This window comes from Nesoenas mayeri (genome assembly GCF_963082525.1).
Source record: "Nesoenas mayeri genome assembly, chromosome: Z".
NCBI lineage: Eukaryota > Metazoa > Chordata > Aves > Columbiformes > Columbidae > Nesoenas > Nesoenas mayeri.
In genome coordinates, this window is record NC_137542.1 from 68,286,122 (window position 1) to 68,312,522 (window position 26,401).

Here is a 26,401-nt window from a genome sequence, read left to right on the forward strand (position 1 = left end):
GAACGGGTTGAGAGCTGCAAGGCAAAGGGGGAGGTGGGAGAGAGAAAAGAGGCCACGACAAAGCTCAGCGCTGAGCAGGCTTTGCCCTGCGGTTCACAGTATCACAGTATGTTTGGGATTGGAAGGGACCTCAAAAGATCATCCAGTCCAATCCCCCTGCTGGAGCAGGAACGCCTAGGTGAGGTTGCACAGAAACATGTCCAGGTGGGTTTGAATGTCTCCTGAGAAGGAGACTTCACAACCTCCCTGGGCAGCCTGTTCCAGTGTCCGTCACCCTTACTGAGAAGAAGTTTTTTCTCAAATTTAAGTGGAACCTCTTGTGTTCCAGCTTGATCCCATTACCCCTTGTCCTATCAGTTTGCCAACGAGAAGAGCCTGGCTCCATCCTCATGGCGCTCACCCTTTATATATTTATAAACATTAATAAGGTCACTCCTCAGTCTTCCTTTGGAAGAAATACCGTGGCACATAGATGAAGGCAGTGGCGGCCACGCTGGGCTCCAGCCATGTTTCTGGCCCCAAGAGAATGCCCCCCAGGTGAGGATGTGGGGATGCAAGTGCCCAACCGGGCCGAGAACCGAGGCTGGTTGGGTCACCCGGTCCGGGCCCGCCACTAAAATCAACCGGGGAAGAGAGAAAAAAAACACCCAAAGCTACAAATAAAAGGGGATGCGTGTGGCTGTGGGTGGAGGGGAAAAGCCAGACTCCGCACACCCTCCTGCCCCCTAGGAACATGAGTCCCCGCAGCGCGCCCCCCGCACCCTGCTGGCGGTGCCGAACTCCCCGCTGCCTCTGACCGTGCCCACACGTGGGGACCCGGCGCGTCCCGCGGACCCGCCCCCCGCCCCTTCCGATTGGCTGCGACCCTGCCGCCAGTTTCCCTTTCCTCGGGCGTTAGCCAATCGCGAGGCGAGAGTAAAGCGGATGGCAATCGGGGCGGTGCTTCCCGCCCGGATTTTCCCATTGGTGAATTTTTGCCATTGGCTGCCCGACCCGTGTTGCCCGGTAGAACAGTCACGGCAGGAGCTGCGCTTTGATTGGCTGATGTGTGCTGCGCTTGGCTCGTGACGATTGGTAAGGGAAAAGGAGAGGGGCGGGGTGGAGGAGGGAGAGTGCGTGGTCTTTTTTTTCTTTTCCTCTCACTCCCTTCCGCCTCTATGATTGGCTGAGGCGCTGTTAGGGGGGAATTTCCGATTGGTCAGCGCACACTGTTGCTAGGCGGGAGAGGCGGCGCGGGGCGGAGCTTCCCCTTCCGATGAGTCGGCTCTGAGGTTCAGTCAGCGCGAAGCGCCCCGACCCACCGCTGCCGCCAGCCTGCCCGAGGCCGCCGCCCGCTGCTGCCGCTCGCTGCGAGGAGCCGCCGCCACCTGCCTCCCCTCGCCCCTTCCCCCCCCAGCACCATGGCCTCGGGATCCGAGTAAGTGCGGGCCGCGCACCGGCAGGCCGCGGCCTAGGCCCCGCCGCGGCGGCGCTGTGCCCAGCCCGGCCTAGCCCGCCTTGGTTCGCCTCAGCGCGGTGCGGCCCGGGCCAGGCCCGATCCGTCCCGCGATCCCGCTGTGTCATGCAGGCCCTGAGGAGGCGGAGGCGGTGCCGGGGGGGGATGGGCCGCTCCCCGCGCGCCGCCACCCCCCCACTCCCCCGGCCGGGCCTCCCCGGGAAGTGTCGAGTCATGGGGGGAGGGCGAGGCCTGGCCGGGCCGGGCTTCCCGCTGGGCCCTGGCTGTGCCCCGGCCCGGGGCTCGGGGCCGCCTGCCTTCAGTGCTCCGGCGCTGGGCTAGGCCTCGGCCAGGAGGGCTTTGTCTCCCAGGCCCCGGAGTGGCTGGCGGGGCAGCGAGCTGGGGAGCGGCACGTCCCGGGCTCCTCTCGCAGCAGCCCTCGGGCTGGGGCTAGTGAGTGACTTGGCATTAGCAGAGGCAGACATGTTGTGCCGAGCCGGCCTCTCTGTCCACTGAGGCAATCGGCTATATTTTCGTCTCCGGTGTGCTGCCTCAGTCTGTTTTCAGTTCCAGGCTGAGGATCGTCTTTCATGGTTCTCAAAAATTAGTTGAGTAGTTGTGGTCTCTTGGCTCCCAGCCCACGTGTGCAGGCCACTTTGTTGACCCTTGAGAGGAGTAAAAATAGAATCTAAGGATAAATTTCCGAAATCCGAGAATACTTGAAGCAACTTTTGAGCTTGCCAGAGTCATTTTTGGTCCCTTTAGTGGCTATTGTTTATGTTCTCCTTGTCCTTTTCCACTTCTGGGACTTAGAACTGCTTGGTCCTACTGAGTCAGTTCCAGCAAGGTGTGCTGAGAATTCCGTGTCCGCAGTAGAGCTCTTGATGAAAGTGGTGGTCTTGGAGACATATTTTATGGCTGACTGAGGTGAACAGTGTCTTTAAAAAAAAATTCTGCTTCAGCAAAGTACTTTTTACCACATAGGAATCAACAAAAGTTACTCCTCAACTAGAAAACAGTTACTTTTCAGTTGCTGTTTTTGGGGCAGTGCTGCTGGCAGCCATCTTGCCGAATTGAGCCTTAGCACAGCAAGTAGCATGGCAAGAGTTGAGAGAGTGTGGTTTCTGAAGAGATTCTTGTATTCCTGTGCCTGCCTGTCTGAACGGTGCTGAGGACTTGGCATGTTGAGCATGGGTATGAACTCAGCACTTGGTTGTCATGTGTTGTTCCAGTAAGCAGCTGCAGCCATCAAATACCTCATTTGCTTCAGTGGATAAAATATTTTATGGATATTTTTATATTTTTTTAATACCTACCTAGGGAGAACAGTCCGTAACACAGATGTTCAGGGTGGTGAGAAACCAGTGGCAGGTTTTATCTCAGAGCCAAACTCATGAGGATGTTGATGAAACAGCACATCAGCATACTGAAGGCATGATTACTTTTACTTCCGTTACTGCAGCTGGAATCATTTTGAGTCAGTAACTTTTTGCTGTATTTATAGCATAGACTTGCAGGAACAATTTATTTCCTTAGTATAAGTGGTGCTTTGGAGGTCGTTAGCTGTTTTCAGAAGAACCACTAATTGGTAATTACTTTCTGCTCTCACACTTGCTACCATCCACCATTATGTGTAGCCTCTGGGTGTTATCACATGCTGAACGAGAGGAGCTCAGACACAGAAAAAAGAGGATAAAGTGATATAAGTTATAAAAAGTCCTCCGCTATGCTTTCCTGATGTCAAATGGGGCTGTTAGACAATTTTATCGATGTCTTGAGCATTATATACAAGTTTGGCCGCTAGCTGGGCTGGGGATTATGCCTGCTTTTCTGGTCCCTTGTCTGGGGCAGGCTCGATGCACGCTTTGAATTTCCTTTTAATGCCAAAACAGCTCTAAAGCTATGTTTTGTGTTCAGTGTATTGCTATGTGGAATCAGTGAAAGGAAGGAGTGAGAGGGAAAGTGTATGACAAAAGGTGTGGCTAGGGAAGATGATGCAGAGTATTTGTACCAGCTTCTCCCTGACTGGAAACTTTTAAAATTACCAAGGCTAGCTGTCTTGTCCTGCCCTTCACTGGAGTTTACCAGCACATGCAGGAAAGTTGGCAGGAGAGAGCCCTTACGCTTGCCTTAGGCTTTCCTGCTTGGTGTTTTCAGTTCAGGCCCTCTGATGCACAGATGTCAGGGATTGTCTGAGCGTGGCTGAGGTGCATGGGCATATTTTTGTTCTGGCATCTCGGTTACAGCACAAGGAACACCCAGGAGTGATGTGATGAGTGCAGATGGTGATGATAATAGTATTCTAAATTGCTACTGAAAGATGGGTAGTGCTTGTCTCTTGAAGTCCCTACTCCTTTTAGGAGACATAACATCACTCTTCTGTGTAGATGACATGTAATTTTGTAACACTTCTGTTTCTTTGTCTACAGAACTGTCAGGTCAGGTAACAGAAGCTGACCCTGCACTTTTAGATGCCTGCATGCTGTTTCTTGGAGACCTTTATTCCATTTTTAATGTCTCCTAGCTTTTAGATTGCTTTAAGTGCAGTAATGTACTGACTACATTGATCCAGTCCTCACATCTTACTTAGGAAACTGCAGATTCAGTTCTTCAGTACTAAAACTCACATTCAGCAGAACTAGGGGGACCTCTTGCTGTGCTCTTCAGCACTGCTATAAGTCGGGAGATATCTGAACTTTATTTCCAGGGTTATATAGCTTTTGGGTTATTGACAGTTTGGGGCTAAAAGCTTCCACTTGCTGCCCAGTTCTTCTTCCATTTATTTTTTGTCTTGTTTTGCAGGCTGTTTTTTAGGCTGTGTGGCAGTCACTGCATCCCAAGGGACAGCCACTCAGTTTCCGTGACAGTTTATGTAGCCAGTCTGGCAGCAGTTTCTTATCAGAGGCCTTTGGATCGACATCTCATGTGCAGAGGGGTATGAGTTACACTTCAAACAGGCTAAATAGCAGTATTATTTCTTTCTAGTGTCCCTTAGCTGAAGGTTCCAAATCAACCAGCTAAGTGAATTTCCACTGTCCAGGAGCTAATGCTTAGGTGGGATCCTTACAAGCAGGTTGTTGTTTTTATCCACTCTTTCAACCACATGATCCTGTCTGACCTGAGAGTGTATTGGCTCAGTTTTCTTATTGCAGTCAGTTTTCCTGGAAATCCTTTTAGGACTCTACCAAGACCACATTTTAGGTTGAAGGTGGAATTAATGAGCTTATTACATGAGGTATCCAGCAGCCTTTCTTGTGTGTTTTTGAGTTCAGAAAATGGATCTGTAATATCTCACATGGTCATCGAAAGGGATGGATGTCGATGTCTCACCTCTTGCAGTCTTCAATGAAGAGAGAAGAATACAACTTTCCTAGTGCTAGCAGCCCAGAAAATACATGTTTTACAGCTCCTCCTTTTGATCACTTAAAATAACGTTGTCTGTCATTTCCTACACATTTCATATGCTTCCAGGGCTTATACAAAGCTTGAAAACCTCTTGGAAACAAGCTGTCTGCCCTCATAAACTGACTTGGTACTGTTCCACCTTTTAAGTATCAGAGAAAGGAGCCAATACTGCCAGTGTCTTGGAAAAACCTCTGTCTTGAGGGGTGGTGGGACTTTGGGTAACATCACACTGTATAGGTATGTCACCCCTGTCTGAGGTACTTCTAAAAATGCAGTGAGCATGCCAAGTGACCACTGCTGCCACAGTCTGCCTTTGTGCTGTGTAGCTGCTTGCTCTGCCTCTTCCACTCAAGGTTTGATTTCTGGTTATTTTTCCCCTAAAAGAGTAAAATAGAGCCAGAATATATAACCACCACTGTGTCCACAAAGCTTTTTACTCTTTGCTGGTGCTTGCTGCTTACTTAGGACAGAAGAAGACTTTATTTTAATTTGTTTGTCAAAATCAAACCAAACTGTAAAGTTTTCTGTTCCGAACTTAGGCACTGGCACATCTGGAATACTTGGAGAAAGCAGTCAGGTGCCCACCAAGAGAAGTAGCAACAGTCTGCTGCTGTTGTGGCGGGCTGAGGTACAGCTTCCAGGAGCTCCTCGGGAATCAGTTGGCTCAAATTAATATTTCTTTCATAGAGCAAATTATTTACTGTATTAGATTTTTGAAGGAAATTGCTTAATCTGCCTTTCTTACATTTCTTTGCTCTGTGATTTGCTCTGTTTTGTCAAGGTGGATGAGTTATCTGCTGTGTTTTGTGTGGTGTAGTGGAGTAGAGCTGCAGGGACTCCTGTGGAGGTATTATGGAAAGGTGCTTATGTCCTAAAAAGAAAACCCCATTTTTCATGAGCACTTGAATATTTCTACTGGCTTGCTAGGTTTAACTAATAGACCTCGACAGGCTAAACTCTTACAACTCTTCCTGTCAGAAAAGCTGCAGCATTGTCCTTTAATTCCCCTATTTATCTGGGATTTAACACCAAATAGACTTGAACTTTTGTCTCGGTGGCAGTGTTTACATGTGATTTCAGATGAGTCTGACTAATTCTTTTAGGCAAAACATCTTACAGTCAGCAACATCTCACAGACCTCTTCTTTTCATAGATAGCTTTATAGCTGTTTCCATTTGAGGCCAGTAAAGTAGTTTTATTTACTGGCAGAAAAGATTGTCCTTTGAACTCGGGCAACTGGTCAATGGGAAAAATGTTCTCCTTTGTCTTAAAAACAAGTGTGGTTTCTAAAAGACAAGACAACAAAGAAACCTGTAAAAAATGGAGATAAAAATGGAGGGATGGCTGAGAAGGGGGGGAACAGTATCACTTAGACTCATAACTTCTGTTTTCTTTGCCAGTTCCAAAGCGGATGACTTATCAACTGCAATTCTGAAGCAGAAGAACAGGCCCAATCGGTTAATTGTTGATGAAGCCATCAATGAAGACAACAGTGTTGTGTCACTGTCCCAGGTGCGTCATCTATGAAAGCAAAGCATTTAATCTGGTATTTTGCAAGCTATGTCGTAACTTGAAATGTAACTTTGGAATGAGTCTTAAGTATTTGTGTCAGAAGCTGCAGCTGTGAGGAATGAGGGAGGGTTGTTTCCGGACACTCTACTGTGATAAAATATACAGGGTGTTTCAAACAAATGGACCTAGTTTCAAAGCACCTGGCTTTGTAATTGGATCTATCTTTTTGAAACACTCTGTACTTTCGTTCTCAACTTGTAAAATTCAGTTGAGCTTGTGTCCTTAGGCTTCAGGATTAGCTCTTGATCAGCATAGAAGGAGTGTCTATCCTTGTGGATTTAGGATATTGCTTCCAAGATGCAGTTCTCCAAAGTCAAGTAACTCCTTCAGGTGCTTGAAATACTGTTTTGTCAAAAGCTTGTTCTCATGCCGTTACTGTTTACAGGCAAAAATGGACGAGTTGCAGCTGTTCAGAGGAGACACTGTGCTGCTAAAAGGAAAGAAGAGAAGGGAAGCAGTCTGCATTGTCCTGTCAGATGATACCTGCTCAGATGAGAAGATTCGCATGAACAGGGTTGTTCGCAACAACCTGAGAGTGCGTCTGGGTGACGTGATCAGGTGAGGACTCATTTGCAAACTGTTTTATATTCCTGGGTTGCCTGAATAATTTGTGTGCTGGCTCTGAATTGATTGAATCAGAGGCAGGGTCTGCAGGAAGTATTCTTACACCTTCCAGAGGGCCTCACATAAATGTTTTCAAGATCAGGGATCTCAGTTTATTTTTGCACGTGTTTCTGGCTGTATCTGTATTTAGATTAATGCTAAAAATTTGTGCTAAAGATCTTGAAGTCTCTTTAGGACCTTCCTGAGCCCAGGTCCCATCATTAAATTAAGTGGTTCATTTATCCCACTGTTGTCACAGCCCTTTCTCAAATTTAAATTGTCAAGTAAACACGCACATTTTTCATGTCTTTATTTTTAAAGCATTAAGCAATGTTGTAGTTGATCTTGTAGTATCTGCACTGCCCTGTGGCAAACAGAAGTTTAAACTTGATAGAAATGAGTGACAAAAACCTGAAGCAATCAGACAACAAGATTAAAAAACCCTAAAGGATGTCTATATTCCAGTTTTTGTTATAAAAATAATTTTTAAATTAGGAATGATTAAAAAGCGTTGCAGGGATTTTGTTGTGCAACACTTGCAGAAAGTAGTAGGAAAGTACTGAAGTATTTATCTCGGCTTATTGGAGACAGGTTCCATTCTGTGATGGGGGACAGGAAACATGTGAGCATTTCTTCAAGATAAAAACGGTAATTTGCAGGCTTAAATATGGGAAAACTAACAGCTCCTCTTCCTGAGCATCTTCCTGATTTGGAATATCCTGCATGTTCTGGGAAAATTGGAACCAGGTTTCTGACACTAGATATGTGGAATAATCTTTAAATGCAAAATGTTTTTCATACAAACTTTGTAGAAGAGAGGAATGAGGCTGTTTCACCCACCCCTCTACTACTTGAAAAGTAGTTTTAAACAAAGTTTAAACAAGTTTTAAACACCCCTGTGGTTCGAATAGAAGAACAGTGCTTTGAGCCAGTCTGTGGATTTAAAAGAAAGGTGAATTGTTCCTTGAACCTGATGTGAGATTACTATTGGAATAGTTTCCAGTGTGACAGTTCAGCCTGTGCTCTCCCCCTCTCTGCCAGTACTCTCTGTGTAGTGGTTCTCAGTCTTCCACTTGTGTTACCAATTCCTAGCTTTGTTGCAAGGGTCAGAGTATTTTCATACCCTTTACCCTCAAAGTTCTTCTTGCTGATCTTTAGCTGCTTATTGTGTTACTGTGGCCTGGTTTCTGCCAAAATCCAGATTTATCCTCTCATTGCTTCCTGCTTGTGGTCTGTCAATTGTTTTCCTTCTGGGGCAGTGTGTCTTCCTTTACCTTTCTGCTATGTCCTTTCTGCAAAGCATATGATAAATAATCTATATATTGAGAGGCTCGAGCTAAGCAATGTAAGAAAAGTTACATGCTCAGCTGCAGCTCCACAAAGGCTTTTCTTACCTGGCCAAGCCAGTTTGAGTTTTCTGCCACAGCCTGATACTCTGACCTCTCACTTCAGTACGCTGCTGTCCCACACTGCAAAATCTGTGAAATAATAACTTGTGTTTTTTTTAAAAAGAGGAAGGGGCCTTCAGACTTTAATATGGATGTCAGCCTCCACAAAGTGGGCCTGACAGACACCTGGCTACAAGCTGGTGACCCCTGGTTGGTGATGTGAGAGCCTTTGATCGAAACAGGGGTTGTCAGCAATAGGGGCTCTGGTCTCTGTATTAGATTAGAGAGAGGAAGGAACAAAGAGCTTCCCCCAGCTCTCTTTCCCTTGCAGCCAGTTCAGCAGTAGCTCCTTGTTGAAACAGAAGTTAGCTCCTGACTTTCACAGGTCTTTAGGCTGCATTAGTAACTGGTGAATGTGCCCAGGGGATGGCGAGGGGAGCTGCAGAAAGCAGGGGGGTAGGAAGAAATTATTAAACTCCCCAGTGGGCTTGGATAAGGCTGAGAGGAGTGAAGGAAAGTGTGTGTTGTGAAGACTGCCTCTTGCTGGACAGGATTTTCATCAGCATTGACATGTTCTTGTGCAGGTTGGAAGTTTCACCAGGGCTTTGGAGGGTCCTTTCTGGCATTTGTGTTGGCCGGGGAACGGGCATCACTGCCTTTTCTATGCGAGTCCAGCATTATGTGGCTAACTGGAGTTTTCTTTTGTTGCAGCATCCAGCCTTGCCCAGATGTGAAATATGGCAAACGTATCCACGTGCTGCCAATCGATGACACGGTAGAAGGGATCACGGGGAATCTGTTTGAGGTCTATCTCAAGCCCTACTTCCTGGAAGCATACAGACCCATCAGGAAAGGTAATAGCGCCTGTTCTTGAAGCCCTCACGGCAGCAAGTGTGAGCTAGCCCTCAGGCTGAAAAAAGAGAATTTCTAGAAGCTAGCACAGGTCTTTCCATTAGATGAGCATCTGTAGAGTGAGATTTTGCTGGGGTAATGACTTAGTTTTGTCCAAATCTTCAGGAGAAAGCGTGATTGTTGCTGCTGACTGGCAGAGCATCTTGGTAGTTCTCCTGCATCTTTTTGCTACATGATCAGAAAAGGCTCAGGTAGAACACAGGAGAAAATCGTATTAAACTAAGTTGCTACCACTTAATGGGATTGGGGAGTTGCCCACATATTAATCAATTGGTTGGATATACCAACTGGCACCCTGACTAAATTCACTTCTTCAAAGTAATTTAATTAATAATTGGGAGAGTGCTTAGAAGACCAAATGCAATTTTAGAGTTGTTATAGTAGCACTTCTGCTGGAACAAATAGGTTCTAATACAGCATAAACACAATTTGAAGTTATCCAGCTTCTGTAGCCCAGCTTAGCCAGGAGTCATAGTGCACTATTGTGTATTATTCTGCTTCTGGAGACAAGCATTTATAACTACTAACAAATAGTTATAATAACTTCAAAATAAGTTTTTATTAATTTAGGGCTTTTTGCCTGTTTTAGAAATGTTAAATTGAAACTGAGCAGAAATGTGATTCCCTGTCATTGTCTTTTGAATTTAGGCAGAGTATTCTTTTCTATTGTTGGCTAGTTTTGTTTACTGTTTGTTACTGGATGAAATTTGAGAACTTTTAACTGCTGTGGTTCTAAACAGTGCTCAGATAGTCGCAGCTATCTGGAGCTCCAGAGTTTAAAACTCAGAGCAGTGTTAAAAATGCCAGCAACATGTGCCTATGTAACCTACATCCTTGTCCTCTGGGGCTGCTGGTGACACAAGGGTTGGCATTCTGCCAGTGGTGGTTGCAGCAGGGTGCTGAAGTGTGGGGTTTTACAGGTGACATCTTCTTGGTGCGTGGGGGGATGCGTGCAGTGGAGTTCAAAGTGGTGGAGACAGATCCAAGTCCATACTGCATAGTGGCTCCAGACACGGTGATCCATTGTGAAGGAGAGCCCATCAAACGAGAGGTGAGCAGAATCCTACCATGTAGTTCTCCTGAACACCCACTGCCCAAAATCCATTTCTCTGACAGTCCTTATGAGCAGCAATGTTTGCTGTTCCTGTTTGGCATTCTGTATATTGAACTGAATGGTTAGAAGCTCCATTTTCAGGAGATGAGCTGCAGCTGAATGTAGTCAGAGATATACTTCCAGCTTTCTTCCTCATGCTGAGATAGCACCAGTGTGTAGGTTTGCTGATAAAATACTGTATTTTGGCAGCAGCCGTTTTTGCATCTGCTTCCAGATAACTCATGCTGGATTTAGATGCATCTTTTAATTCTGAAGTTCCCTTGATCCATAGCAGGGAGAGCTTACGAAGTTGCTAAATATAATGCCACCTGAAAATAAAGCAGTTAGTTCTTTTTTGAGTGAGAAAATTGAAATCTCAGATTGATTGATTAAAAAATAAATAAAATTCTTTAGTCCATTCAGGCATCTAGCTTTGGGCATCCCAAGCTTGAGGCAAACTGAATGGCTTGTCTGTCAGGTTTTGGCCACCTTATTATTACAGAGTAGGAAATCTCAGAGAAATGAGCTAAGGTGGTTGTATAACTCATAAAGTAAGTGCTTTTTTACTACTTGCAGATTAGGATGAGTGCTGTGTTGTATTTAGCCATTTTCTGAAAAATTCACATCTATGTGACACTTGTGAGACTATGGTCACCAGATGAGTCCACTTTGGGCTCTTGAGGACACAGCAGAGACAAACGAGCAAGTTCCGCCAAGGCCACCACAATGATGAGGAGTTGAAGGTCAGAAGGACTGAGGAGGAGCTGGGAGAGTGGAATGGTGCATCCTGGAGAAAGGAAGGCAAAGGCCCTACTGGCAACTGCCTGGTGTGAAGGGAAGATGACCAGGCTCTTAGGAGAGCTGTGCCCAGGGACAGGGCTAGAGACAATGGCTTAAGCTGGATCAAGGGAAATTCTTAGTAAATACTAGGAAGTAGAGGGCGGGAGTCTCCAAACATGGAGACCTTGAACGCTTGGTAGCACCAGACCCTGAGCGACCAGCGTGAGGTATTACTGTCTGTTTTTTGGGGCTTGAACTGGGCTGGATCTGACATGCCAGGTTGTGTTATTTTGCTCTTTTAATGTGGCCTAGTGCTATGAATAAGTAAGGCCAGTAGAGATTTGCACAGCAATGAGAAGAATGGATGCTATAGAGCTACACTGGAGGAGCTGGTTAGAGTTGATCTTACCACATGTCTGGATATTAACATTCTCTGTTAATCTGAGTCAGTCCAAAGAGAAAACACTACATATAAGACCTGTATGACAGCTAGTTAGAGGTCTCAAGTAGTTAGATCTCACAGTTTAAGGAATAAGTATATATACTGTACTTCATTGTCTATTGTTATCTTTGTTAGGCACATCATAGGGTCACAGAGCTTGTTTTGCACTAGAGTCTGTAGGGAACCTGGCCGTAGAGGCTGTCATTCAAGAGGATGGGCTTCATTGAGCTCTGATTATGTGCAGGCAATTCCATTTGCATGTCTGGGAAGACAGAACTAAGAAACAACTGTAGAAGACACCAGCAAGACTTGAAAATGAGAGTCTCAAGACAGCAAAGAAATGGCTATGAGCAAAAATCCAGATTCCCAGGTTCTGTAGGCTGGAAGGTGTTGCTGAACTATTGTTTTCACTTAAATGTTTAATATATTTCCTTCCGGATAGGATGAAGAGGAGTCACTGAATGAAGTGGGCTATGATGACATAGGTGGCTGCCGCAAGCAGCTGGCTCAAATCAAGGAGATGGTGGAACTTCCCCTCCGACACCCTGCGCTGTTCAAGGCCATAGGGGTGAAGGTGAGTCCCATGTGTACCGGGTGGATGAGTGGGCATGCTCTTGCAGATGGTTCTTGACCTCGGAGGTTTATGAGGCATTGGTGGGGTCAATAAGTAATTTGTGGGGGGTAATTTTAGTGCTAGTGTTAGGAAAGTATTTCCTCATATGTTCTGGACACAGATTAAAGTACTGGCAACTTGTAAATTGAAGTGATGCTTTGAATCAGCTCTGTCAGTTACTGGCAAGGTTTCTGTTCGTGTGTCATGCAAAGTAGTAAGGGTGTTAATAGCAATGCTGGGATGGCAGCTGTTGCATGAGTTTGCATAGCAATTTTGGACTGGCTTTGTCAAATGTTTACATTTTCCCTGTGAAGCTACTTAAGCATTCATATACCAGCTCAGCAACTAAGTCCCTTGCCTTTGTCCTCCAGCCTCCACGTGGGATCCTGCTGTACGGTCCTCCTGGTACTGGTAAAACTCTGATTGCCCGAGCAGTGGCCAATGAAACAGGGGCTTTCTTCTTCCTGATCAATGGTAAGTTTTATGGCTGCATTGGCCCCAGATTTGCTGCATACTCGTTCATCCATTTTATGGTAATGATGGTGTTAAAAGGGCTTGTAGCGCCACGTTGTCTCCCTGACATCCTTCCTTACCTCTTTCAAACATGCCTCTGGGTACACTTGAAGGCCATTTTTGTGGAAGAATCTGTAGTGGCACTTCCCTTAAGCCTGATTGTGTTGTAGCAGGGTGGTTGGAAGGCAGCTTTGCAATGCAGGGACTTGGAGTCTGTCTGTCTGGGTGTTCATTTGTGTTGGTCAGGGCAGAGATGGGAGTGAAGTGCTGAGATTATTCTAAGTATATGGGTGCAGGGCACTTGCTTCTGTTGCTGCCACAATGTTACATTCAGAATAGAAGCTGGTCTGCTGTGAATTTGTCTTTCTCTTCACGTAAAGCACAAGGCCTGTTTGTTTCACATAACATTAATAGGGAAGAACTTTCCTGGATGCTATAATGAGTACCTTGGGACTTATCTACAAGTGGCAGAACATCCTATTGATAACTCTTACCTGTAGCAGCTGAGTTAGTTACTGCTTTAAGTCTAGGAAGGACTAGATTCTGAATTTTCCTCGCTGCTTTTCTGTCCCATTTTACAGTCAGTGCTGGAATAACCGAACATTTTTACTAAAGGAATGCTGGTTTTTATTTCTGATTTCAATCTCATAGGCCCCTGAAGTGATAGCAAAGAAGTGTATAGCACAGCAGAGCGGTGACCAGCAATAGGGAAGTGACTTGCTTTGTATCTCAAGATATCAGATGCAAATGGGCTGGTTTTAACCATGTGTCGCCCTTGTCATATTCTTCCAAAAGTGTGTGAAAGCTGTCACTGAATGCTAATGAGCCAGCCTTTTCTTTAGACGCTTGTACTTCTGTTGCACAATAAAAAATAACACTGTCAGAGCACTGTCTGCTCATCCCAAGCCTGGAGCTGCAGGCAGTGTTTTAGTCAGAACTGGTATGAACTGGTGAGTTACCTGTAATTAGACACTGTTAGTACCTGCCCATGCCAGTGGCTCAGCAGCCGGCGCACACTTCAGTCACCTCACAACTTTGCACTCTTGAAGGTCAGGTTTCTTTTTCTTGGCTCTTACACAAGTATACTTTCTCTTCATTACCATTCCCATCAGCATGATGGAAAAATCTGTAGAAACAGAGTAAATCTAAGCCTGCAGTAATGTTCAGCAGTTGCTGGAGATCTCAGAGGAGTGCTGTCCTTCCTTCTGGGATTAATGTGCTTAGTCATTGTAATTTTTCTGTTTGTTGTGTGAGGGGAGATGGGCTTTGGTTTTGGTTTTTTTTTTTCCTCAAGCTCATTTATAGAATCTTACAGAGGTAAATGTGTAAATGTGTAAGCTAAAGACAGCTTCAGTATCTTAGAGCTTTTTCCTTCCCTACCCTGACAATTCATCACCATATAATTTGGTTGCTTCCCTTGCAAGCCAGGACTGGCATTAACAGTGTGTGGTGGCACATTACAGAGAAGCTCCACCACGTGTGAAATAGGGTAAGGAAAGAAGCAGCTAAAGGTAGCTCATGCACTAGTGCTGCATTCTGTTAGAGTAAACTGAAAACGCAGACTAATGATAGAAAGTAACTCTGCGTGCTGTTCTTGCCTATTCAGCTGCAAATTTAGTGAACTCAGTTGATAGTGTTTGCTTTGGCTTGAAATACATATTTTCCCATGTGAACGTTGTGCTAAAAATTTCAGCTGCGTGCCTTGAGGCTGGCTGCCTCTCTTCTGGGTGCCACAGTGCCGCTGTTTTTCAGGTCCTGAGATCATGAGCAAGCTTGCTGGTGAGTCTGAGAGCAACCTGAGGAAAGCCTTTGAAGAAGCAGAGAAGAATGCTCCTGCCATCATCTTTATTGATGAACTGGATGCCATTGCTCCTAAGAGAGAGAAGGTAAAGAAGTACATCCTTTTTGTTAGCATCTAGCTGAATCTCTGCGTTTGACTACAGAGTATCTTGACGGTGGATTTCAGTTGACTGTGAGAAGAACAAAACACAGTTCACGATGTTTCTTAACAGCTCTCGGCTGTCATGTCTGCTTGCCTTGGTGCAGAATTAGCTCCTGCGCTGTGTTGTAGTGCTGTTGGTCTATACACTGCTTTCTCTCTCCGTAGACACATGGAGAGGTGGAACGTCGCATTGTGTCTCAGCTGTTGACTCTTATGGACGGACTGAAACAGAGAGCGCACGTGATTGTTATGGCAGCTACCAACAGACCTAACAGCATTGACCCAGCACTCAGGCGATTCGGTAACCATGATTGCAGTCTCGTGTATCACACAGTAGTGGTTTAACGCCAGCTAGCAATCAAAACCACAGTAGCCGCTTGCTCAGTCCTCCCCTCCGCCCCCAAATAGGGGAGAGAACCCTAAGAGAAGGGAGAAACTTGTGTATTGAGATGAAAACAGTTTAATAAAATAACAGAATAATAGTAGTATACTAGTACTACTACTAATGTAAATATAATGGAAAACAGAATATAAAATAAAAGATGCCCAATGCAGTTCCTCATGAACTGCCAAGAACCAAGTCCCAGGAAGGGAGCACCCTAGTCCTGAGCAGCCAGTCCTGGGGAGAGAGAGAAAAGACCAAAAAGGTAGAAAAGCCCAGAGGCCAACTGCGAAATGGTAGAATGGCAAAAAGCTGAACTAAAGGAGCTCCTGCATGGAGCAGGACTGTAACTGGTCTCCCTAGCCAGAAAACCTGGCTTTCATTAAATGACACTCAGGGCATGGAATATTGTTATTGATCAGTCTGGATGTCAGTCAGAGTCTGGCCCATCTGTGCCCGCCTTCCTCTCTGCCCTACATCTGCAGATAGAGCGCCCAGAAAGACCTTGTCTCCCAGACAACAACTGAGATAACAGTTGGTTCTTACGTTGGTTTTGTTCCAATTCAAAAGCACTGGAAGGTTACTTGAAGAAAATTCTGTCCTGGGGTGTTATTTTCTTGTTCTCAAACGAAATCTAAACAATGACCATGCTAGCTACAAAGAAGTTCCTAACTGCATCAAGAAAATTAACTCTTATTTCAGTCAAACCAGCACATACATACTTTGTGTTACAGGCTCTGCTTCAGAGCCTTGGAAGGATTGAGCAGAAATTAATACAAAACATCTTCTGTATGTTATGTAAACTATTGACTTGTCTCCGACTGACTGTTCGAAATTAATTTCTACGCTTCTTTGGTATCATTTTCTGTGCAATATTAGGTTAGAACTTGTAGAAATAAATACTTTGAAGTGGGAAAGCATTCAGGACACACTAAAGAAGTAAATGCTTAAGAGGGTGTTCATGCCTTATGTTGCAGAAGGCTCTGAATTGCCTGATTTCTCATTCTTTTGTTGATGAGAAGTCCGGTAGTTTCTGAGATTCAGGTTTTCAAAACTTTGTGGTGTGAATAAGTGTCTGGTGTATGACCAGTTGGTAAAGTCTGTAATAGCAAATCAGTCAAATGTGCAGGGGAAAACCACCTCTTAAATGTATAGTGAGGCATTTGAGTGCACAGCTATGGCTAGTGGAAAATGATAGGTGTACATACCTTAGTTAATATTGCAGTAATATCACGGTTTCCTGTCTCTGCAGTTATTAGGGCAGTTCATGTTTTTCACCACTTGCATACTTTTATGAAAGTTCTGCAAAATTAAATCTCTCAGTATTTGCAGACTTTTGTGCTGAGGACACAAAGGTAGAAATAAACAGAAATGTCTCATGCTATGTGGGTTCAGGGAAGCATATTTTCCTAAAAATGAGGCTCAGAAAAAGTTACTAAGCCAGCAAGCCTCCGTTGATGTATAATCTGTAGTTAATACAGTAGTGTCACTTTCTCTAAATGACTAAAGCCTTTCCCCCTCTGGTCTGACTCTGCTACTGTGCTGATAAATGCTGCAGAGAAACCCAGAACTCTGGCATTTTCTGAAATGACTTGTGTTTGTGGCTTGTCATCATGTTGTTCAGATAGAGGAAGGCAGCAACTGCTGCTCCTCCAGTGCACAAAATCAGCATCTCAACATCTGTTTTGTACCTCCCAGGTCGTTTTGACAGAGAGGTAGATATCGGTATCCCAGATGCCACCGGGCGCCTGGAGATCCTGCAGATCCACACAAAAAATATGAAACTGGCCGATGATGTGGATCTGGAACAGGTGAGTAGTGTGCTATTGGGAAAGCTTGTCTCTGCAGACAGATGTTCCCGCTGCTCTCTTTTGTAGTGGAAGAGTTGTTAAGGCTTGATTGCATAAATGTAGTTGCTCATTCAGGACAGCATGAAACTGGGTGAATGTGTGATCTTTGGGCTTCCTTCCAGCTAGTTTCCCATCTGCCAAAAATCCTCACTCACTAGGTAAGAATGGCATGGTGAAGTGAAACAGACCTGCATCAGTCCAGTCGGGAGGTGACTTGGTGCTCTCCTCCTGAGTTGGTTTGCTGTGGCATTCTCTTTGAAAGCAAAGCAAGCCTGAAACAGCTCACACAGAGCTGGGTGGGCAATGTGGTGACACTGGACACTGCGTGTAAGCTGGATGGTTCGTGTAATCTCTGTCCTGAATGAAGAACTGCAGTCCTCAGGCTTGCTTTTGTGCACACTGTCTATATTCCATTTGCAACTTGGATATCAAGCAGGAGGCCGAACAGTGGTGTTTTTGCCTGTTAAGTATGTGGTAGCGCTTGTCTTGAATCCACAGCAAAGCACTGATGTTCGTGTTCTCCAGAGCTTTGTTATGCTTCCCAGTGAGTGACCAGAGCACACGCTGCCCTTGCAGAGCGCTTGCTTATATCCCTGTGAGTCATAGTCAGTGCTCTGCTTTCAGGTGGCAAACGAGACCCATGGCCATGTTGGTGCTGACTTGGCTGCTCTTTGCTCAGAAGCTGCTCTTCAGGCTATCAGAAAGAAGATGGATCTCATAGACCTAGAAGATGAAACCATTGATGCTGAAGTGATGAACTCGCTGGCTGTGACCATGGATGACTTCAGGGTAATGCAGGAGTACCCCTCTTTCTTTTGGGTGCAATGTTTAGTTGTTTATCTGGAGCAAGTGAACATAATGTGTTAGAATTCATATAATGCCATTTCTTCTAATGGCAGTGGGCTCTGAGCCAGAGCAACCCTTCTGCTCTTCGGGAGACTGTGGTGGAGGTGCCACAAGTTACCTGGGAAGACATTGGTGGTCTAGAAGATGTAAAGAGAGAACTCCAGGAGCTCGTACAGGTAAGGGTTTCCAACAGATTTTCACCTAGTCAGCTTGAAAAATAATTATAATAACAAAATCAATAACTTCTTCAGATTCCTGTTTGGGCTGTGAACAGGGTAAATGCCGAGGGTTTCATGGTGTTTGCTTATAATGGTCTGGAAATAACATGCTGTTCCATTTTGGTGAACTTGGAGAGGAAGGTGTTGCGCAGCAGCATCAGGCTGAGTCTGCAGCATCATCTTGGGTGGGTGTTGTGCTACATGCAGCAATAGCAGCAGATCTGCTGAGGTGGAGACCAGCAGCAGGACCACTGCTGAGGATCCTCTTATGTGGCGGCTTTATATGCCAGAAAGTGGATGATGATTCTCATACAGAGAGCCTCCAAAGGGCTTTCCGTCAGCATTAACACACGGACAAGTGAGAAGTAATTGTGAAACCTTCTATGACAGCAAAGTCTGGGACAAAAAGTCATTAATAGTCTGTGGAAACTCCTGGTGGCTGCACTGGGATGGTTTGGGTTTGATACATTCCTGCTTTCAGCTGGCACCACAGGAACATCCTGATGGTGAATAAAATAATCTAATTTTCAGTCTAGTTTTCTGATGTTAAAATCATCACCTATCTCTGGCCTCGTTGCTGAAGATAAATGCTCACAGCAGACACCTCACCTGTCTCTGGGGAGCAGAGCGAATAGGTTAGATAATGAGCTGTTCCCTTTTGCTTCTGCGGGGCAGAATGAAGTTGAATTTAAGTGTGCTGGAAAACTACTTGAACTGGTACTTAGTTCTTAGAGGTAAATAGGTTGTTGAAGGCAGCTTTCCAATTTAGTCATGGTGCTTTGCAAACCAGTATCCTTTGAAAAAACAGTGCCACCAAGCAGGCAGGATCTTGTGTTTTACCCACCAGAAATCTCAGTGTTTCTGGTAGCGGGAGAAACAAAACTGACCTATAGAAAGATGTCCCTGCCTATGGCAGAGGTGTTGGACTAGATGGTCTCTGAAAGTCCTTTCCAACCCAGACCATTCTGTGATTCTAAGGTACAGGCCTTTTCTGGCTCATCACAAGAAGTTTTTGTTTGTTTTGTTCTCCTTCAGTATCCTGTGGAGCACCCAGACAAGTTCCTCAAATTTGGTATGACCCCATCAAAAGGGGTTCTGTTCTATGGGCCACCTGGTTGTGGAAAGACGCTGCTGGCCAAAGCCATTGCCAACGAATGCCAGGCAAACTTCATTTCCATCAAGGGGCCGGAACTGCTCACCATGTGGTTTGGCGAGTCTGAAGCCAACGTGCGTGAGATCTTTGACAAGGTGAGTATTTCTTCTACTCTCTGTGCTGTGTTTCTGCTGAGGTACCTCCAGAACTTTGTCTCCGCTGCATCTGTCTTACCAGCCTGATTCTTGGATTTTGTCTTTTGTGTTTTCCCCACTTGCACTGAGAGCAGGAGCTGCTTGCCTGATGTTTGGGAAATAAACTCTTTTCTCTGGCTGCAGTTTGCATCTGTTGTTAGAGGATCATAAATGCCCCAGTGCTTAAGCAGTAAGGCTAGCTTTAGGATGGCGTTAATATCCTCCACATCCCTAAAAACTTGCCTTGGCACCTCGTTAGCCACACCATCTACAGATTTTCAAAATATCCTGCGGATTCTTGTTCTGCAGTACGCGTGGCCTAGGAAGGAGCTCCTGCTGCTCAGTTTCCCTGTCACCCCCTGTCCCAGAAGGTATCCGCGTGGATTATCCTGCGAATTCTTGCTCTTGTAGTCGTGGAAAGTGCTGGTAGAACAAAGTTGGAAGGAGAGTGAGAGAGAAAACTTTTGGTTGGGAGGAAACCTTGGAGGCCATGTATTCCAGCTGTTTGTCCAGACCGGGGAGATAACTTGGAAACTTGATGAGGTTGCTCGGTGCGTTGTGTTCTGAACATGTGCTAAGGTGGAGAGTGCCTGATCTCCCTGGGCCTGTGTGCTAGTGTTTGAGCTCTCTCATTGGGAAGAGGTGTTTTTTTCTTTATTTTTGACTGGGTTTTTTTTGCAGGCATTTGTGCGTGTAGTTTTTCATCCGTTCACAGCACACCTCAAAGAAAGATCTGGCTCCCATTTCTTTATAAATACCCATTAGGTAGCTGAAGATAACGACTGGATTTCCCACTTGCATTAGATGTATCTTGCCTACTGATACCTGAGTGTCTGAATAACCAATTGACATCCCCAGGTCTTGCAGGGGAACTTTCTAGTCCAGGCAGATTGGCGCCAGCTTTCCATCTAAGCACTGGAGTTACAATGCTCCAGCTTTGGGGAAATTGATCTTGTTTTTTCAGGAGAGTTTAATTGAGGGTTTGTGTGTCAGGAGACTGTTCTGGAGCAGCTGCTCTGAGCTCTCTTTGCAGCGGCAGTTCTCTGCTTCTGCCCTGAGCTGCTTTAATGGTAGGGTAGGCTTAGTGCAAGACCAGCGTGCTCCTCACTAGGTGGTGGTAACATGGACTTATTGTTCCCATTTCCTTTCATAGGCCCGCCAAGCAGCCCCTTGCGTGCTCTTCTTTGATGAGCTGGACTCCATTGCAAAGGCTCGAGGTGGGAATATTGGTGATGGTGGTGGTGCTGCAGACCGTGTCATCAACCAGATCCTGACAGAGATGGATGGCATGTCCACAAAGAAGAATGTCTTCATCATTGGTGCCACCAACAGGCCGGACATCATCGACCCAGCCATCTTGCGCCCTGGCCGCCTGGATCAGCTCATCTATATCCCCCTACCTGATGAGAAGTCCCGGGTTGCTATTCTTAAGGCCAACCTGAGGAAATCACCAGTTGCCAAGGTAGGATCTGTGCCCTCACTGCGTCTGATTTGGGTTTGCTCTGTGATGCATGTGTTCCTCACAAGCTGGGGACAGAGCAGAGGGCTGGTGACTGCTGCACGTGGTACAGAGCTGGGAGACCTTCAGTCCCTGAAGGATGGAAATAAAGATGTAGGGGGAGGCTTAAGCTCTGAAGCTGCGTGTTGATGTGTAAGCACAGCAGGTCTTTGTCATGTAGTGGAGTTCTGCCCACGTGTGGGAACAGGAAAGCCTGTTATGGCAAGATGGAAGAGATTCTTGTACTCTGAAAGAAAAGTAACTGTAAAATATGGGGGTGAGTAATGGAAATTGAAGAGGAACCATGGCAGTTAATTGTTGCTGAACTCTGTTATAGACAGGAGCTATGTCCCTTGCCTGGGGAGCAGGCAGTAATGCAACTGGTAGTTAACCAGAAAAAAGTATGTGTCGAGTGAGAGCTCAAGCATTTTTGTGCCAAGCTTACCTTTCTAGGTTCTGTTGGGAAGGAAAACTTCGAAGGAGGTTGCAGTACTACTCCCTCAGTGGAGGGGAAGGAGGAGGTCGCTTTTTGTGTTGTGCCTGTGCCCCATCTCCATTTCCAGTCTGGCAGTGTTTTGTTTGACTCCTGATGCTGAGACCTGAGCAAACCATATCATAAATCCACAAATGCAGAGGCATTTACTGCTGCTTTGTGGATTCTTGGTGGGTGTGTGGGGAGTGTGGACCCTGTGTGTGGGTAATGTTTCCCAGAAACAAGAGCCTTAGCAGCTGATCTTTACAAAATTGGACAAAGTTAAGGCAGCACCTTGGTACCATGAGACCTGAAGACACCTCTTTTTCACCTGAGGTTGTAAGGTATTAAGTAGAGGCCTCTCTTTGTTTTTTCACCAGGATGTTGACCTGGATTTCCTAGCTAAGATGACCAATGGCTTTTCGGGGGCTGACCTGACAGAGATTTGCCAGCGTGCCTGCAAACTGGCCATCCGTGAGTCCATTGAGAGCGAGATCAGGCGAGAACGTGAGAGGCAGACCAACCCTTCTGCCATGGTGAGTGGGGCATTCTGAGCTTTCCTCACTCACGGGATGAGCAGCCCACCCCTGCCCGTGGATGCGGTGTGATGTGTTCTCCTCTGCAGCCCTCAGATGGGGACGAGTGGGCTCTTGGCGTGAAGCTGGAGCGCCTTGTTCTCATCTCGTGGAGGCTGAGGCCCTGCTGCGGTGCCTCATGCTCACAGTCTGCCACAGTGTCCCTCTCCAGCCGCTGCTTTGGTGGATGTTGGAGCACCCTGACCTGGATTTGGGCTGTGGGTGCAGAGCTCGGGCATGCAGCTCACCCGGGCCCTCTGTCTTGCTGCAGGAAGTGGAGGAGGATGACCCGGTTCCCGAGATACGCAGGGATCACTTTGAGGAGGCCATGCGCTTTGCTCGCCGCTCTGTCAGTGACAACGACATCAGGAAATACGAGATGTTTGCACAGACTCTACAGCAGAGCCGTGGCTTTGGCAGCTTCAGGTAACCATGGGCGAGCAGGAGGAGGGCAGCGTGGCTCTCTTAGTCCTAGAGCAAAGTATGGAGGCCACTTTCTGCTGGATTCTGGCTGACAAACCCCTTTCCCAGTGCACTGTCGTGTTCTCCCCAGTGTGTACAGCAGGCGGTGCATAACCTGGCGGGTGTAGACCATGCTGCAGACTGGTTGTAGCCACTCCAGTAGTGCTCCTGAAGGTCCATCAACCCTTTTTCCTTTAACACAAGTGACAGCTGACACCCATGTGAGCCTTTTACCTGCCCTAAGGCTTCATCCCACTTGTTCTGCTTGGCACTGGGGTGTTGTGCGGAGGGAGGGGATGGTGCTGAGCTGTGAGGAGGCTTTTGAACAGCTTCTCTTCTCTCCCCTTCTGCACTGCTGCACACAGGTTCCCATCGGGTGGCCAGGGAGGCGCCGGCCCCAGCCAAGGCACGGGAGGCGGCAGCGGGGGCAACGTGTACAGTGAAGACAATGACGATGATCTCTACGGTTAACTCGCTGTCCTCGGTGGACCAAACTCCAAATCAGGCCACGTTGTACAGGGAAAAATCCGATGTTCAATGGACTCTCGGCTTCTTCATTCCTCAGTCAGAACAGTGTAGCTGCACGTCAGACTTTGTACAGGGAATGTTTTCTGCAAACACAGATCCAGACCGTTGTTCAGTTGGGAGGCAGACAGTGAGTTAACAAGGAGGGGAACCGACTTAATTTCTGAGAAATTTCTGTTCTAGTTTATGTGGCAGAATCAGCAGCTTTAGCAAAGGGTACAACGCTAGCCTGTATAAAAAAAAAAAAAATCATAAAAATAATAAAAAAAATTAAAATCCCACAAAACTCCAGCCAGACCCCGGCAGTTCCTTCCTGTGGACTGTAAACCCGTGTCTGAGCGCTCCTGGCTCTGGTGGAGCCCGTCTGGGTGTGTGCTTCCCCGCTGCCTGCGGGCTGCTCTTCATTCTTGACACCTCTTAGCTTCGCGTTAGTGGAATAAATTGGTTTGGTGGCGCCTGTCCCCTGCCCTGGCTTGGCAGGAAGCACCTGCCAGCAGAGCCTGGCAGCAGGTGTCTGATGTTGCTGCTGCAGTGCTGGCCATGAGCCGTCATATCTCCTCGGGCTTATTCAGGCATCCCTGTCCTGCAAGCCCTGCCTGAAGGCAGGTGGGACGGGGCTGTGGGGCCGGCCCGGGGGTTTGTGCAGCGTGGCACTGCTGTGGTTAGGGAAGAGAAGGGCGTCAGCACATCATCTCGCGTGTCCCCTTGGGTTTCTGATGACAGTCTTGGTGCTCTGGTACCAGCCAGCCCGGTGTTGTTGCCCTGTCACCAGGCTCTGATCGTGGTTCTTATCTTTCCGTTCCACTTCTAGCTCCCTGCCTTGCTTTAGGTTTATTTTCCCTTCTCTGAACTGAACAACTTGCTCCTGCTGTACTTTGTTCTGTATGCGAGAAGCCCTGAGTCTGGTCCCATTGCTTGGGCAGGAGCCCGGGCACAGCCCAGCTCTGAGCCCAGGCGAGCCTCTGAGGTGGTGGCTGCAGGACACAGAGTGGCCATGTGCTCTCAGCTTTGGGGGGGGACTGCAGGAACTGAGGGGTTTTACAGAGGGTTGAATGCAGATTATGTGGCAGAAGGGTGCCCCAGGCCTTTGGGCCTGAGCCACCGAGGAGAGGGCAACCTTCCCCTGCAGGAGTTGTGCGGGGTGATGGGATTTCCTGCCCAAAGCCTGGCAGATCCTGGGGGGCTCCATCAAACCAGCTGGATGTGAAGGGGAGTCTCAAAATGACAGAAGGACAGAACTGTCCATGAGAGGGGGCTTGTGCGTAGCAAGGGGAAGGAACGCGCTGGAATTGGGAGTGCGGTGTTTAAATAGCACAGCCCCTGCAGGGGTAGGAGGTCACGAAGGTCCCCGGGGAGGGTGGGCAGCTCAGGTGCTCTGTCCTACTTTCCGCTCTCTGCCAGCACCACCCTGTCCTCACGCTACCTCTGTTAGAGATGCTGCTGCTGGCTCCTGCAGGTACCTCAGCCATCGCCTTCTCTTGTTGCAGCGGTGTTGAGGAGGGGAGGGCTGGTGCTTCTGCCCTACACCAGCTGTTTTTTGGGTTAATGGGTACCTGGAAACTCTTAATCCAGAGCTCCTTCCCTGCCTGCACTTCACCCTGCAGCTCTGCAGGGTTGTGGGTTTTGCTTTCCTGTTCTGCAGCTTCACCAGTGCAAGCCCAAGACAAGCAGCTCCATCTAGGGGGGAAGCAGGAACCAGCCCCTCTGAGCCACCTGGGAACGGGAAAGGGCCGCTCTGCGCCCCAGCCAAGCACTCACCAGGATGCCTCAAAGCTCTTCTCAGCTCGGGCAGGGGACGCGTTTCTTGCTCCCCGCCAGCCCAGACAGTGCTGGGGAAAGATTCATCCCTGGCATCTCTGCTATAGAGGCCGGGACACTATGGGGTGGTGGGGTGTGCGTCTCAGCTCCCAGCACCCCATGTCTTCCCTGCTGTCTCTCCTAATTGCAAATGCTAATTAAATCCAGCAGGAGGGCTGCAAAACCTCATCTTTCTTCCTTGCTGCCTGTGGGATGTGGCTCCTGGTGGGGACAGCGCCCATGGGAGCTCTGAGAGCGTCTGCCCCTGCTGTGGAGCAGTGTAAACCCGCTGGAAGGCCTGAGAGTGCCCCCAAATCAACAACTGCAGCAGCTGGGGAGCTTGGGTGGTGCCCCCCACACCTATGAACCCCCAGCAGCCCCAGGAGAGCAGTCAGCACTGGGCACTGGTTTCGGCCTCAGCCTGTGCCCCTTTCTAGGGACCGCCCCTGCAGCAGAGACCCCCAGTAGATGCAGAGGCCAGAGCCTTCCCACAGACCTTCTCCCTTGCCCAGCGCCCTGCTGCGGGGACTGCCCCCCCTGAAGATGCTGGGGGGAAGGGGCTGGTGGCTGGGGCTTGCCCTGGGCGGTGTGCACTTAGTGAGGGGGCAGCTGAGGGCAGCCCTGTCATCGCTGTGGTTTTCATCTCCTTATGACCCGCTGGGATTCCCCATGGGGCCCCAGACCCATGTCACCCACTCCCCAGCCCTGCAGTTGGGTCCCATAGGGCCTGTGCGACCTCATGGGGGCTGCAGCTCAGCCACAGTGGGTGCAGGGTGGGGGATCTTCAGCCAAGGCTTCAAGGTTAGTGGGTGGACCCTGACCCGAGGGATTGGGGCCCTCCTGCAGCACCCCAAAACCCCACATAGAGCAGGTAGTGGCCACACGGGGCGGGTCCCCTGTCCTGCCTGCTCTGGGCCAGGGACAGGTGCTGGATCTCTGCCTCATTTGTTGGCATGCCTTGTGCCAAGGGCAGCCCCCCACCTCGGGCACCCCCTGTCCCATGTGCAGCCCCTCCCCATGACTGCCCTGCCCCAAGGGCACCCCCTGCCGCAGGCATCCCTCCTCCACACTGCTGCCCAGTTCCTTTTCCTGAGGTTTCCTGCAGCGGAGACTCAGGTACAGGTTCCAGAAACTCTTCTAAAATGAACGATTTATTCTCAATGTGCAGCGTAGCAGCTCGAGCTGGTGCCTCCTGAAGAGGGACCTCAGCAGAAAAAACTTGGACAATTACACCCCCAAAATCCAAGCCCCCATGCCCCACACATCACGCTGGGCCAACCGCAGAATTAGAGCCTGGAGTCTCCCTGTTCTTCACTCAATCCCTTGATTTTCATCAGATGGGCTGTCAATCAAAGTCCTGACCTTCAGTTGCTGTTTTCCACCTGCAGCTGGAGAAAAACAAGTTATTGGCGACAGACAAAACGTTTTCTGTTGTCATCTTTTGTCAGACGCCGTTCTGTTCCTTGCTTGTCTGCAGGCAGCTCCCGTGTCTGCCAGCTTGAGGACTCCGTGGCCTTTTTCACCTGATGATCCGGAGAGTTCAGAAGTTCACAGCTTGCAGAAGTTACGCTAAACAAACTTAGTTATGCTGAGTGAATTGTATACAGGCAGTTTCCAAACTAGCTCTCTAGGAAGCAGTTATGCCCAATAATGCAGTAAGCTAGGGAAGCCTATTCCTTAACAGGTGGCTCTTCCCCATGGACAAGCCCTCCCAAGGGACATCCCCGTCCCCAGGGGTGTTTCTGCGTCGCCTCAGCACTGTGAGCCCCAGGGCTGGGGGCTGTGCTGGCT

At 47.8% G+C, this 26,401-nt stretch overlaps 1 protein-coding gene across 1 annotated transcript; it reads left to right on the forward strand.

The window, feature by feature from the left end:
* Window positions 1-1,296: 1,296 nt before the first annotated feature.
* VCP (valosin containing protein) lies at window positions 1,297-23,138 on the forward strand. Its single transcript, XM_080363026.1, has 17 exons — window positions 1,297-1,417; window positions 6,241-6,352; window positions 6,798-6,970; window positions 9,115-9,257; window positions 10,236-10,366; window positions 12,073-12,204; window positions 12,615-12,717; window positions 14,509-14,642; window positions 14,864-14,999; window positions 16,779-16,891; window positions 17,555-17,719; window positions 17,830-17,952; window positions 19,030-19,242; window positions 20,435-20,743; window positions 21,632-21,787; window positions 22,098-22,252; window positions 22,654-23,138. The coding sequence occupies exons 1-17, from the start codon at window positions 1,401-1,403 to the stop codon at window positions 22,757-22,759; spliced, it is 2,421 nt and encodes an 806-aa protein (XP_080219152.1). The 5' UTR covers window positions 1,297-1,400; the 3' UTR covers window positions 22,760-23,138.
* The last annotated feature ends 3,263 nt before the right edge of the window (window positions 23,139-26,401 follow it).

What these genes read in the sequence shown, in the direction of transcription:
- VCP (XM_080363026.1), top strand. An exon ending in AGACCAACCCTTCTGCCATG is followed by an intron (nt 21,788 to 22,097) that starts GTGAGTGGGGCA and finishes GTCTTGCTGCAG; the next exon opens with GAAGTGGAGGAGGATGACCC. An exon ending in CGTGGCTTTGGCAGCTTCAG is followed by an intron (nt 22,253 to 22,653) that starts GTAACCATGGGC and finishes TGCTGCACACAG; the next exon opens with GTTCCCATCGGGTGGCCAGG.